General features: G+C 48.0%; 1 protein-coding gene across 1 annotated transcript in view; it reads right to left on the reverse strand.

Moving 5' to 3' along the window:
• Window positions 1-15,527, reverse strand: part of LOC121870696 (programmed cell death protein 4-like) — a 37,660-nt gene extending 22,133 nt beyond the window's left edge. Inside the window, exon 1 of the mRNA XM_042372650.1 lies at window positions 15,050-15,527. Coding sequence (XP_042228584.1) covers window positions 15,050-15,341 — 292 coding nt within the window. The 5' untranslated portion in view covers window positions 15,342-15,527. The remainder of the gene's footprint in view (window positions 1-15,049) is intronic.
• Between the last annotated feature and the right edge of the window lie 465 nt (window positions 15,528-15,992).

Raw genomic sequence — 15,992 nt, forward strand, 5'->3', positions numbered from 1 at the left:
GATGACCAAGATGAAACAGGTAACTTCTTCAGACACCATGACAACCAAGTGGGTGGGTGGGCGGGTGGGCGGGTGGGCGGGTAGGTAGGTAGGAGCCACAGCGACAGGGGGAAAACGTGATTTTGGAACATTCTTGAATATAACCTCTCCTTCCCTCCTCCCACACCATCTCACCACCACTACCTGTCACGCCCACACACACCCTTACCACCACCATTACTCCCACCATCACGATCCCCAGCAACACCATCATCCACACCACCACCCCCACGCTCATCCTCAACACCATCGTCATCACCACCACCAGCAGTAATAAGGTCAATTAAACAGGTGTAGCGTTGTGGTCACCTGGTCACACATACACTCTATATTACTGGTGGTGTAGCTGCACCTGAGGCAGCCAGGTGAGGTGTGTGGGCGAGTATCGACGAGCGGCAGCAGCCAGCAGGAGGCACGCCAATACTACCACGACCATTACCACGACAACCACTGCTACCCTTAAAACATGATCACCACCATTACCACGATCACCACCACTATCACGACCAATACTATTACCACGACCACCACTAATATTACGATCACGACCACCCATCATTACTACTACCACCACCGTCACCAACCACCCACACTACAACAAGATAACACACACTTTAGATAACAGCCATCACACCCCCCCCCGCACCGTCCTACCCCCCACTAGCCAGACTTGACAACCATCCCTAAAATAACTATCCCCAGGTAAACTATCCAGGTGCTATACTACACCAGTATTTCTCATTAACAACCTTTACTATTAATTACAACCTTCACCTGGCCTTTATAACACTCCAAGTTGTGTTTCTGAGGCAGCTACTCTGTGTGTGGACGAAGTAGGTTGGTGTTGGTTACTCCACCCCATAACACCACCATTACTACACTATCACCACCATTACTACACTATCACCACCAACACCCACCCTCCCTCACCCATATCACCACCAACACCTTTCATCACCCACCACCAAAAACCTCGCCCCCTCCTCTATATAAGAACTTAATCTCCCCCCTGCAAATGTAAACTACCCCATCCTTCCCATCCTCCCTTACCCCTTCTCATATTCCCTCCACCTTTAAGAGTAACAAAAACCCACTCAGATCACCCCCAAAGGACCCCCACATTGACGCACACTACACGACGTAGGTGTGTGTGTGTGTGAGTGAGTGCGCGTGCAGGAACACTCTTGTCAAGTGCCCCCCCCACCCCACCACCACTCCTCTCGTCTAGCGTTGGTCACAAGAACCATACCAGTAGTGGACAGGTTTGTTACGGCTTCACACACCGGGTGGAGAAGGTGGAATGCGAAGGACGGTGGAAGAGGGTGGCTGATGGTTGAGTGGGGTGGCTGGTGGTGGAAGGGGGAACCTGGTAGAAGAGAAATCATACACACAGGAGCGGGGAAGGGAAGAGGGGAAGAGAACAGTAGTAGTTTCATGGTCACAAGTGGGAGGGAAGAGAGAGAGAGTGCGGTGTGTGTGTGATCAAGGAGGGGATTTTGCCCCACACACACACCAGTAGTGGAAATATCAACAAATTAACCTAAAGAAGAAGCAATAAAGGGGGAAACTTATGCAATTGTAACAACCTGATGATAATGACGAGGCAACTGTAGGATAGAATTGTTTTGGATTTTCCTCAATTACATAATGAGGCGTTTGAGGGTAGTGCTGGAGTAGAAGTTTGGATGATGATGTTGGTAATAATAATAACGGTAATATAAATAAAAACTAATAGTAAAAAGAATAGTATTGTGCCCAAGTTCCCTCCAATTCCCCCACCGTGCCCAACCTCCCTCCAACACCTCCCCACCGTGCCCATCCTCCCTCCACCAAGCCCATTCTCTACGCTACCACTATTTGTAAACATTATTAGTGACCCGACTGACACACACAGCCCCACATCTTGTACATTATGAAGTTCTCTGATAACCCCGCCGTCAACTCAGCGGTGTCGAACTACTTAGCGTTATCTTGTTCCGAGTAGGGAAATGAAAAAAATGTGTTCTGAGCCAGGTAAAATAAAAAAGGTGTGTCTCATTAGTGGTGGAAGATAGAGAGAAAAAGATGGTGTGTGTGGGTGTGTGTGTGTCCAATGGAGGAGGCAAGGGGATGGGGGACAACTTCTATTCTTTATCTCCGCACTGTCAGCATCACCACTACTGCCAACACCACACTCACTTCAATCACCCCCGACAACACCCCCAACACCACGTCTCCCACTAAACCACAACCCCACCACTATCACCAACACTCCTCACCACCATCACCCCCCTCCCCACCCCAGCAGGACATCGCAGCAGCTGGCCACGTACGGCATAACCTAACTAAAACTAACATTCTAACCTGACCTAACTTAACCTACCTCTAAACTAACCCAACCACAATCTAATTTAACCACCCCACCCTAGGTTAGCGTTAAAAGCGGTTAATCTTCAGGTGATATAAGCTAGGGTGTCTTATCTTCAGGTGATATAAGCTAGGGTGTCTTATCTTCAGGTGATATAAGCTAGGGTGTCTAATCTTCAGGTGATCCGATGTGCGTTGCATGGACTAGGTTTTATTATTATTGAACAATGACAAAGTTTCAAGGCTGGTATGTACGTAGTGGGGTGTCCCTCTAAAACACAATAAAACAAATGATCTGTCTATTTCTCTCCGTCTGTCTATTTTTATGTATATCTGTCTGTCTGTCTGTCTGTCTCTCAATATATTAACACGATAAAGACTTATATTCACATGTCAGGTTAATTTTAACAAGATAATAGACTTATTTACCCATAAGACTCTCTCCTCTAAGCTGCTTTAACGAGAAAACTAAATAACTTTGTCCTGTTTCTCCTCCAAGTTAATTTGTCAAGAAAACTGCCACTAGGTTTTGTTGCTTGAACAGACTGCTGAGACCTTCGTTATTGTGAGAGCTTTTCCCTCCCCATCCAACTAACCCCCCAGCCCCCACACGTCAGTCAGCCCCCATTTCCACCCCCAACCAGCCCCATCCCTCCTCCTGATTTTTTACTTGTTAACTAATGTTCTCATCCATCATCACTGTTTCTCCATTATGTCCTGCCAACACTGCCGGGCCTTAACAACTTCCAACACTACCTGGCCTGACAATTACCACCCACTTCCACCATCACCACCAAACTCCTCCCCGCCCTTACACCGTCCGCTCACGTGGCCACAACTGCTACTCTGCTGTACACTACCAGGACCGGTTCACCAGTCTACCATTCACCACTACCACACACAAGGGGGAGGGGAGCGGCGGTGCTGGAATTTCATACTCTTGTCATCTCACAGCTCATCCTCCGCCATTACTGTCGAGTTGCAACCAAGAACAGAAGCCCGCAGAGGTGGTGGTGTGAGACGTAGGGAGCTGGATGGTGGGGTGGCGTAGGGGGGCTGGATGGTGGGTTGGCGTAGGGGATGGCACACGACCCCTGGTGGGTTGGCGTAGGGGGGCTCGACGGTGGGGTGGCGTAGGGGGGCTGGAAGGAAGGTGTGTGTGGAGGGTAGGTGAGGGCAAGTAAAACCTGTAGTACACGTCGGTGCAGCAGCAGAGACGGTCGGAGGTGATGATGTGGTGGGACGGACAATGATGGTGGTGGACATTACTCAACACATTTCACCCTCAATACCAGAATCATAAGATATCTGTTCTCAATATTCCCTACCATAACAATCCTTCTTTCCTTCCCTCGACACAAGACAAGAAATACGGTGATGCTGCTGTTGGGTCTTGGCAGTATCGCGTCCTCTAACCCCACAGAATGTCAACAACAGTGGCCAGCCAAGTGTTTTAGTTCACTCCCAGCCCCGGCAACCCGCCAGCTGTTTTCACTGAACACCACCACTACAATCCTCGCTCGCTTCACCCCGTCTCTCCTTCACACTCACCACTAAAATAGAAACTTAGCCGTGTGTCCATCTGACCTTGAGGGAGCGGCGCTTGTCTCGGAGGGCGGCCGTGTAGTTTCAGCCCAGGGAGACCAACACACACAACCTCATTAACAAACTTCAAAGTCATGCATGAACCGTCCACCCAAACAACAACTTCAACACACAAGCACCCACCAAAGTCCTACCCACACCCACCTACCTACCTACCTGCCTACTACGCCCCTGCCTACTACGTCTCAACTCCCTACCGTAGTATTACCCCCCCCAACCATCCCCATATTAGGCCCAGCTACATCAGTTCCGCACACAAGAGGTCATAGGGGTGAAGCAGCAATGGGGGAGAGAAGCGTTTACAACACCTCACTGTCAAACACTTCATATTTCTCAACTTCATCTGCTTATAAAAATAGTTATCTTTCTTTGTATTTATTTATGAATTATATAGCGATTGTGTTAAGGGTGACGTTAGGTGTGTGCATTTGTTTTGTGTCACAGGTTCACGACACATCATAGCAACAGCCTTCAATACATCAGGCTTAAATAACATGATATAAATAATACTAAATAATCACTACTCGTTATCAAACATACTCCATAACCTGATATAATATCCCTCACTACACAACCTCAGTGTAAGATACCAATATAACCAGGGAAAATAAACAAGAAAACATATAAGACCAGCGTATATACTCTTAAGTGAAAGCCATGTTAGGCCTGTCGACTCCACAACCTTCCCACCACCACACCCACTGATCCGGCGACTAACCGACCGTTCGCTGTTCACCTGCTCCTATCAATCTCTCTCTTTCACCTTCAAATCCCAAATGTTATCTAGCTATGGCCGTCTACCTCTCTTAGTGTGCAGAATATCGTCAGCACAGCGCAAGACACCACCCTCCACCTCGTCCCCTGAAATTTAAAGCTACGTTGTTATTTGTTGTCGGGTGAGGTCGTTATGTAACCCAGCCAGCCAGCGCGCAGTGTGGGGTGATAGGGTACGCCATGGGGGGTTGCCGGAAGGTGGTTCAGTAATGTCCCCCCCCCCCTTCCAAGACAACCAGTAAATACGTATTATAGCTTTGTTAACACTATTTTTGTAACGTTAAATATTTCTGTTACATCAAAATGCACACACATCAATTACCGAATCCCCAAATAAATCACATCACCCCACCACTATCGTAACAAAATCTCACCGATGAAAAATAACAAAATCCCGTCAATTACATTAAATCCCACCACTATTTTAAGCACCTGTCAACTCTTAAAACTCCATTCGATAACACAAATTCCCTTGATCCGTATAAGCGAACACGTACGCCACCACCTCACCCAACGCAGTACTGATGGCGCCAAATACGACTTTGTTTGGGTGAGGGTTTGAGTTAGTCAGTTTCCTCTAGTTAGTCACAGCGGGCAAGGTAGAACAAGACTGGTGTGAATATGGTGTAAATAAGACTAATTTACACACTGTACTGTACTGTATGTATGTCGTGTGAGGTACAGTCTAATAGCGTGTTGCTGTTGGTTAAATAAATTAAAATAACACGAAAGAGGTGAGGTGACGCAGTTAAGTAATAATTGCTTTCTAATAATGGAAGCTCCTCGAAATCGAGGATGGCCGGCCCAAGGGCCTCCTAGGCGTGAATTTGTTAAGGTGTAGAAGCTGTCGCCAACACAACAACCACACCCTGAGTTAACGAGCTGCATGACCCAGTGTCAAGGAATAGTCCGAGGAGACCGGACAACTCTCCAACTGCATTGGCTAACCATTACCCCGGAATACAATCCGCAAATCGATTAACATCCAGGTCCCCAATTACTGCTGGGTAGACAGAGGCAAATGGCGTAAATAAACGTGCCCATAGTTTCACCCTGCCCGGGGATCGAACCTGGGTCCGCTCGCTTGCGAGGCTGCTGACCATTACACCTTGACACACGCACACACATACGTACACGCGCACACAGTTTTTGAGGCTACATTCAATACTACCACAGTTTTCTCCTCCACCTCCCACCTGCGTCACTCCAGCGTACTTGCTTTGCCTTCCTCTCTCCTCACCCCCTCCCTTAAACCCCCAGGCCTTAACAACCATAATGTACTGTGGCTTCGGTGAGAGAGAGACTAAACAACACGATACCATCCAAACCTATTTCCTTTCATTACACACATTCCAATCTCGTCTAGTATCTAATGGATGATATCTGAGAATGGTACCATCTACTTATTGGTGGTGGTGGTAGTAGTAGTAGGGTACCATTTTGGGAGACCATTTTAGACTCTTAGGACCTCTCCTACGACCTCTATTCACTGTGTCGTTACGTGATGGTGGCAGCTGCTGGTTATCTCATCACCTGAAGACTGACTTCCAAGCAAGCTGGAGCGCGATGAGAGACGCCCTTGACATTGAACCCAGCCAGGGGGACCTCTTGAATGTGGCCGTGTGTGTGTATACGTCTAGTTTGTGCAATTCTGTTTGTGTTTACATTTTGGTGTTTGTGTGTATGTTTAATGATGTTTATAAGACCTGAACATCAAAGCCCCCCTAGTGAGAGAGAGAGAGAGAGAGAAAGAGAGAGAGAGAGAGAGAGAGAGAGATATATATATTATAATGCTATACACAGTCAGCCTGGTACCACACGTACATGCTCGTGTTTTAACAGTCTAATTTTACGACTTGTTTAAGGCTCAGCCAGAGTGTTGATGGTGGGTGAGGGAAGTGGGGGGTGAAGGAAAGAGGGTGGAGGCGAGGGTGGGGGTCAGGGTGTAGAGAGGGAAGGGAGTGAAGGAAAAAGATGGGGTGTGAAGAGGTGAGGGAAGGGGTGGAGATTGAGGGTATGAAAGGTGAGAAGGGTAAAGGAAGGAAGGAGGGAGGGTGTGAAGGAGACATGGCGAGAAAGGAGAGATGGATGGAGGGAGGGAGGGAGGGAGGGGGAGGGGGTGGTGCTGGGTCGCTGACAGGTGGAGCAAGGAAGCGACTTGGGCTGAGACAGAAGGCAGATGAGATGAGAGAGAGAGAGAGAGAGAGAGAGAGAGAGAGAGAGACCACAAGTGAAAGTGTGTGTCCTCTGTTTTTCTCCCCCCCCTTCTTTTTCTCTCACATAACAAAGGCGTCACCAGAGATATATTACCCAACCTCGAGATGACACACCTCGAGCAGTAATATAATTCTAGAGCATCACCTGAACATTAGCCCCCCCCCCTCTCCACTCTTATTTCACCTTAAGATTAATCACCTAACCTCTCCTTCACACACACACACACCACGAAGCTATCACCAGGGTCAACAGCGGCGGGAGCACGGGGCACAAATCACATCTGTTCGCTGAGAATCAATAGAGTTTAGATATTGGCGCGCACAAGGTCTCCACACTCCCACATAATGCTGTACTTGGGGTGTGTTTCAGGGTCAACCAACTGTGTGTGTGTTAGTATGTATATATTTGTTTCCCGTTGCTGACCTAAGATTAGATTACCCTAACTTAATATTTCACCTGAAGATCAACCACACTAACCTAACTTAACCCAGGTGAAGTCATTAAAAAATATATGAATAATGTATCTAATATAATACAACAGACGTGTAGCAAAGAATAAAGGATTTGGATACAGTTTATCTTGAAGTAACACACAAATAATAAGTGTATAAATACTGAATGCGTTCGAGATAAACTTTTTATATTGATTTATTTAAACTTATCAGCATTAGTAAACAATTGGCGTTCAGAAGAGGGCAAATGGAGGCTGGAGAGGGCGGAGGGGAGGAAACTAACTGACAAGAGCACTCCCTCCCTCCTTCCTGCCTGGATACTCAAGCTACCATCTCTGTTGACAATCTTTGAACCAGCACGTGACGGATACCTCGGCTCTGACGCACACGGGAAACAAACCGCCTTGGTAACGCGTTCTTCTCTACAGTATAATTATGTATTTTTCTCACACATTATTTACAAAGAACAGTCCTGAAACGTTAATACATAATGCGATGTATTTCTCAATGACATTACGCTGGCGTTTGAGATTTTGTACTGAAATTAAAATATCGTTAAAAAAGTGGTATGAAATATAGTGTGTGTGGATATTTCAGTGAGTGCTGTGTGGATGTTTCAGTAGGTAATGTATTCTAATGTGGATATTTCAGATGACATAACATTCTGAAAGCCACCACACCAGATTCAGCGTTTGTTCAGCATCATTTGAAGTTCAACAACAGTAAATGATGGTGGCGTGGCGCTTATGATGATTGTGGTGATGGTGGTAACGGCGGTTGACACGGGGTACCGCCTAGCAACACCAACGTCGCCACCACCACTATTACTACTACCACCATTACAACTACCACTAACACCACCACACTACCACCACCAACCTTACTACCACAGGGGTTACATGGAATAATTACAGTAGATATATTAACGGTACAGTACATGAGCATCTTTGTACACCATTGTAACACATGTACAGTACACCAAAATAACCCTCACATGTGTACACCAACTTAAACACGAATCTATGTACAGTACACTAATTGAAAAATAATCACAGCTTTTTTTCATTTATTTTTACAATTTTTAATTTCTAACACAAAACTCGCCTTTAAAAAAACAATTCGATATCACCTGAAGATTACACACCTTAGTTTATTTTACTTAATTAAAAAAAATAATAACTTAACCTAACCTAAGACCTTCCTCCCCCAACAGGTAAAGTTAAGGGAGGGTTTAATCCTCAGGTGAGCTAAGGTGAGGGAGATAAGGGTGTATATGGTTCAGATGAGCTAAGGTGAGGGAGATAAGGGTGTATATGGTTCAGGTTAGCTAAGGTGAGGGAGATAAGGGTGTATATGGGGGGAAGGAAGAGGAGGGGGGGGAAGGAAGGAGGAGGGGGGAAGGAAGAGGAGGGGGGAAGGAAGAGGGAGGGGAAGGAAGAGGAGGGGGGGAAGGAAGAGGAGGGGGAAGGAAGAGGAGGGGGGAAGGAAGAGGAGGAGGGGGGAAGGAAGAGGAGGGGGAAGGGAAGAGGGAGGGGGGAAGGAAGAGGTGGGGAAGGAAGAGACATCACCACCGAACACGTATTGTCTCGACTCTGAAACCATAATAATGTGGGATAAAAATACTCTAGGTTGCTGGTCTGAGGGAGGGAAGGGGGAGGGGAAGAGAGGAAGGTAGGACTGAGGTTTTAAATGTCCTTGTTTGGACTGAAGGGGGCGGCCCGCGGGTGTAGGTAGAGGAGGGGGGTGTGGGGTAGACGGAAGGAGGTAGACAGAGAGACTGAGGGAGGTTGTGGTAGGAGTGTCCCTGAAAAATCAGTCACTATAATTTGTGTTGAGGAAGAGGGGGGGTTAAGGGTGGCGTATTTGAAAAAAAGAAGATATTTCAACATTCAATTACGCTCTTGGGGATTACCTGTGTTTACACCTTCATGACTAACCGACACACACCTGAGAGCTTTAATGAACCTGTACCTTTCATTGTCCTCTGTCGTCACATTCTTCTATAAGTTAAAAATAAAATCTACTTAATTTCCTGACACTATTTAAAAGGTTAGAATATGGAGGAGGAGGGGGGGGGGTAATGAGGAGGAGGAGGGGGTAATGAGGAGGGGTGAGGAGGAGGGGGTAAGAGAGGAGGAGGTAGGATAAGAGGAGGAGGAAGAGGAGGAGGAAGTGGAAAGGTGGAGGGGAGAGATACAAGTAGTGGGATTGAAAAAGAGAGGGGGAGGTGAGAAAGGGGGAGATAAGGAGGGGAAGTTGAGGAGTCATGTCAGCTGTAGCAAGAAGGGGAGGAGGTGAGTCAGGTGGGCGTGGCAAACAACACAGCAGTACACGCACCCCCACGACGACCCCTCCTCTTATCCCCCACCCACACAACCACCCCCTCCCTCTCTCCTTTCCTCACTCACACCACGCCACCCTCTCTCACCCACCATGTTTTGATGACACACCCAACACCTTGCAACAAACTTTTCTAATCAACACACACACACACACACACACACACACATTCCAACCACTAGTAACGTTAATTGCAACAAACCAGAAGTTAATACAAGGACAAGCCGAGCCCCCCCCCCCCTCACATACAGTACATCAAAACGGGGGGGCCGCCAAACGCACCACACCCAAACAAGTTGAAACGAGTCACTGGAAAACACGTCAAGACAAGTTAAGACACGCTGGGGTGGAGGTGTCAGGTAGGAAGGATATGTAATAACATAGCAAGCAAGAGAACCAGTTTAGTGACCTGGGTGGTAGTGGGTGGGGTGTGTAAGGGTGTTTGGGTAGGGTGTGGGTGGGCCAGGGTGTGGGGAAGTGCCGTAACTGCCACCCACTAGGATTGGTTTGGTTGCGTGGATGGAGTGGATGGAGTGGGTGAGTTTCCTTCGCCACACCTAACACCACCCACACCTAATAACGCTTACCACCGCCTCCACTCTTCCTCCTCCTCTTCCACCTTACCTCAAGTTTACCCCAAACACACATACATCAGATGACAGCCAAATATACTTTACAATCTTTATTAAACATTATTTGTTAGAGAGAGAGAGAGAGAGAGTTTACAATCAATAATCCACTACCCACAATATATCCACCTCACAGTATCCACAAAAATACATCGCCCTGTCCCCCACACATACTGACAATACATTACGCATAATTACATACACGATCTATCACAATAACACGGTATGTAATTACTACTACAAGGACCACTATCACTACTACCAGTACTTCAAATACTGCTACATCTTACAGTACCACCCTCCACCCCCCTAAATGCAAACTGGACTACTAAATATTAGCTTCTCATTAATAAAACCTAAACAAAGAGAAAAAAATAAATGTTTGTGTTATTAGAAAGAGTTACACAGGTGGGTCTCGGGAGAGGTTAATGAATGGACAGGTGAGCTGCTCCTCCCCTCCCACCTGTCACACGCTGAGGGGGTCACACAGTCGCTATCTACAATGACGCCTTTTGTCTCAACTCTCACTTCTACTGAACTGTTTATATTATATCTACCTGTGCGTGTGTGTGTCCATGGCTGGCTGAGCCTGGTTGGTACCGACACACACACGCACAGTACGGACAGGAGTGTGACAACTTGCGACACTGAGTCATAAATTACTCTTTCACCTGTAATCACCAAAACAAAATGACGACTCTCTCTCTCTCTCGTGTGTGTGTGTTCAGAGACAAATAAATACAGTATAATAACCCAGTGCTCATTAGCCAGACACAAACGGGTTTGGGGAAAGAGGAGGAGGGGGTGTCAGTGTGTGTTGGGTGGCACTAGTGATGACAACGGGTTTACCGGATAGTAAAGTTGCTGCCTCCCCTTGCAACATCCAGGTGAACGACCCTTCGACCAAGGCTGCCACCGGCCTTTGTTAAACTTCTTTCACACTGTTACTACTGGCTTCTCGCTATAGTAACCGGGAGGAGAGGGAGGGATGAGGAGGGGGGAGGTTGGAGGGATGAGGAGGGGGGAGGTTGGATGTGGGAGGGGGGGAGGGTGTCTGACAGATGTGGATATTCGACGGAGGGAGGTAGGGAGGGGTTGGGCTGAGTGAAGGAGGGCGAGTCAGAAGAAAGGGGGGTAGAGAGGGAGGGTAGGAAGGGGAGAGGAGGGAATCAGGACCGGGGAGCTGTAGTATGACGAGGCACAATGCTTGTCACGGCCAAAAAGGGCAAAGACAAAAAACACAACAAAGGTAGTGTGTGGGGCGGGGGGTGGGGCGGGGTGTGGGGGGGGGGGGTGGGGGGGGGGGGTGGGGGGGGTGTGGGGTGGGGGGTGGGGGTGGGTAAAGTGTTGTTGGGGGGAGGGTGTGTTGGGGAGGTGTGTGTTGGGGGAAGATGTGTGTTGGGGGAAGATGTGTGGGGGGCAGGTGTGTGTGTGTGTGTGTGGTGTGTGTTGGGGGAGGTGTGTGTTGGGGAAGATGTGTGTTGGGGGAAGATGTGTGGGGCAGGTGTGTGTGTGTAAAGCAGGTGTGTGTGTGTGGGTGTGTGTTGGGGGAGGTGTGTGTTGGGGGAGGTGTGTACAGAGTGTTGGGGAGGTGTGTGTTGGGGGAAGATGTGTGTGGGGGGGCAGGTGTGTGTGTGTGGGGCAGGTGTGTGTGGGTGTGTGTTGGGGGAGGTTGGGGGAGGTGTACAGATGTGTGGGGAGGGTGTGTGTGTGTGGGGAGGTGTGGGGAGGTGTGTGGGGAGGTGGGGAGGTGTGGGGAGGTGGGGTGTGTGTGGGGAGGTGGGGGAGGAGGTGGGAGGTGGGAGGTGTGTGTGGGGATGTGTGTGTGGGGGAGGTGGAGGTGTGGGGAGGTGTGGGAGGTGTGGGGGGGTGGGAGGTGGGGGGAGGTGTGTGTGGGGGAGGAGGGGAGGTGGGGGGTGTGTGGGAGGTGTGGGGAGGTGTGTGGGGGGAGGTGTGTGGGGAGGTGGGGAGGTGTGGGGGGGTGAGAGGTGTGTGTGGGGGAGGGTGTGTGGGGGTGTGTGTGTGTGTGTGGGGAGGTGTGGTGTGTGTGTGGGGAGGAGGTGTGGGGAGGTGTGGGGAGGGGTGTGTGTGTGGGGAGGTGTGTGGGGAGGTGTGTGTGTGTGTGGGGAGGGGTGAGGGGGGGTGTGGGGGTGTGTGTGTGTGGGGAGGTGGGGGAGGTGGGTGTGTGTGTGGGGGAGGGGGGGTGGGTCAGGGATGAGGTGGAATGGGTGTACGTGTGGTGCTAACCGTAAAAGGGAGAGATATCAGAGGGAGGGAAGTTAGGAGGATGGTAAGGGGAGGGAGAGATGGGGAGGTGCAACTTGAGAAGAAATTAAGACACCTGCAAATCTCATCCTTCAAGGCAATAAATACTCCCATTCGAATATTACCTTCAACCTAACACTTGAAACTCGTCACCAACTAAATTGTTAATAATATTCCCCTTCACTGAGTACAATGAATACATCCCCTGGAGTACAGTAAGTCTATCCCATCGAGTACAATGACAATCCCTTGAGTACGTTGTCTACTCTAAAAATACGGAGCCTTATTCTCTTGAGTATGATTAATTGATTGCATTGTTCTCAGAGGATTAATAAATATTGTATTCTGGGGGTTGTCAATGTACTATGGGGGTTGTAAACGTACTGTAGGGGGTTGTCAACGTACTGTAGGGGGTTGTCAACGTACTGTAGGGGGTTGTCAACGTACTGTAGGGGGTTGTCAACGCAATGTAGGGTTGTCAACGGTAGGGGTTGTCAACGTACTGTAGGGGTGTCAACGTCAACGTACTGTAGGGGGTTGTCAACGTACCAGGGGTTGTCAACGTACTGTAGGGGGCTGTCAACGTACTGTAGGGGTCAACGCACTGTAGGGGGTTGTCAACGTACTGTAGGGGCTGTCAACGTCACTGTAGGGGGTTGTCAACGTACTGAGGCTGTCAACGGAGGAGGTTGTCAACGGAACGGACTCGGAGGAACGGACTTTGTCAACGGACTCGAGGAGGTTGTCAACGGACTCGAGGAGGTTGTCAACGGACTCGAGGAGGTTGTCAACGGACTCGAGGAGGTTGTCAACGGACTCGAGGAGGTTGTCAACGGACTCGAGGAGGTTGTCAACGGACTCAAGGAGGTTGTCAACGGACTCAAGGAGGTTGTCAACGGACTCAAGGAGGTTGTCAACGGACTCAAGGAGGTTGTCAACGGACTCAAGGAGGTTGTCAACGTATTCTGGGGGTTGACAACGTACTCTAGGGGTATTAAATTCTATTAAAATTTAAATATTTCAATATTCGGTTAATTGGCGTTGTAAATTCGTATCTCACTTCCTACCGTACTTGATAGATAAATAGTTATGTATATAAGCAATGCATATATACAGTATACATCAGTGCAGGCATACAAACAACGGTACGGGGTATAATGCTAACATTACACATTTTTCCCCCAGAGCTGTACGCAAGTTCAGTGGGTTCAGGGCGACAATGTTAATCCGCACACAGGAGGAGGGAGATAGGGTAAAAGTGAGTGCAGGGAAGGGGGGAGAGAGTGAGAGCTGGATGCAGAGAGTATGGGTGAGCAAGAGGCGGTAGGAGGGGGAAGAGGGGGGTTTGGGGGGTTGCGGAGGGGAAGGTGTGATAAGGGGCTCAGTCAGCCAGGCCGGGTGCGTTTCCTGTACAGTATATCTTTCTCTCTCTCTTTAACTATTCCTTATATAAATCACCAAGGTCAATTATTTGCGCGTGTCTGTTACAGCTTAGAACAACCAGGTCTTATGCCCGAGTCTTAAGTGTGCCGTGACAACATCGTGACAACCAAGTCTTCATTCCTAAATGATATGCGCCAACATGTAAATATATAATGTACATGTTAGTCGTGTCATCAGTCATTTCATGGAATATCTGAACAAAAAATTAGTCAAATAGCGAACTAAAATGTTTAATTCTGGTTTGGTTAAGACCTGACCTGGCCTAAATTAACCTATCCTAACCGACTATTTTTCCCGTTATTTCGTAAAATGACGGATTACACAACTTGACTAGCATGCATACATGGCTCAATAGATCAAAAGATACGCCACTGGCATCAGTTCTCCACAGCAGTTATAACTATTGAGTTGACCAGCGAGCTGTCTAAAAATAGACCTCTTACATTACCGGTTGTGCAGTAAGCAAAAACCAATCTCCTGTCAGCGAGTACCGAGGCTCCTTCACAACCACGCCTACCACCCACTCCCACCAACCAAGATAACTTGTATATCATGTTCAAAGTACAACTGGGATCACACCACTGCAGACTATTAAAAGCACAACGTTCAAAATACGATGACACTGTGATTATATACAATATTTGCTTGCAAAAACTGTACCAACTTGCATGTTACAATAATCCCTAACACATGACAACAAACTGAGCTACTATTAACACCACCTCAAAAGTTGCCTTCAAATGTCGGAGTAGGAGTCCAGCTGACAACCCGGGCTTTACGGGGCTCAGGCAACGTTTGTCGCCTCCGGCGGCACACAGTTGTAAGATGGCAATTTCGGTTAATTTCAAATATCGGTGCAATGACAACACCTACACTAATTTCTATAATACTCTCACATGCGTTGTACATAATAAACACTAACATTGGGATCAAACTCACCCTTCTTAGGAAGGCCGCGTCCAAAGCCATTGCGCGACTTGCGAGAATTCTTGAGCGCACGCAGAGGGGCTATTACCTGCGTATCAGAGTTCGCTCGACTTAATTCTTTGGTCATAAACTTGGAAGGTCGTTTAGCTCGGCGCTTGATGCGCTCAGTTAGTTCTACTACACCATTCACAAGCCCCTCGATATTTTCCTTGGTTTCAGAAGGCGATCCGTTCAGCAGCAGCTCGTCGTCCACCGGGTCGGCGGCCATGATCGGCTCAAGACCATTTACAGCCACCTCGCCCATCTTGCCTCGTATAATTTCCTTCACAACAAGCAAACGCCGGAATGATCGTACGAGAGAGACCGTGGATGTAAGAGGATTGGTTTGAAGGTGTTACTTGGGATGTACAATGATGATGGTGTTAATTGCGAGTGTTATATACTGCCGGTCTACATTCAACGAAGTTCAAGAGCTTTCTGAGCGTGGCTGTGAGGGGCGTACAGTACGGGGTTTGCTTTGTTTTGGCTCGTGACGTCACCGCGGAGGCCACCAATCAGCGCTCCTCACAACATGTTGCCAAGTCGACGCTGCTGGTAGGTCGGGAGTCGAGTTTCCCAAACTTACTACGTTTGTTTTATTGAAAGATATACATGCAGTGATTTTTATATTACTTCTTCCATTATATTGTTGCATCATGTTTTTATATCATATTAAATTCTGTACGAAGGACGGAGTACCGGATAAGCGAGTATTGTGATCAATGCATAAGAAAACTTGTTTGGCCGTCTTCTAGTAACACTTTAGGCGGATCAAACTCTTGCAAAATTCATTGTATGCATCTAATGGTAAAATAAAAGATTAGCTGTTCTATAACAACCCTTGTTTGGATGTGACCAACACGCTGGCCGTGGTATCGGGCCGGACAATAATGTTTCCCGAGCTATTATTATGGAC

This window comes from Homarus americanus, unplaced genomic scaffold (assembly GCF_018991925.1).
Source record: "Homarus americanus isolate GMGI-L3 unplaced genomic scaffold, GMGI_Hamer_2.0 scaffold56333, whole genome shotgun sequence".
Classification (NCBI taxonomy): Eukaryota; Metazoa; Arthropoda; class Malacostraca; order Decapoda; family Nephropidae; genus Homarus; species Homarus americanus.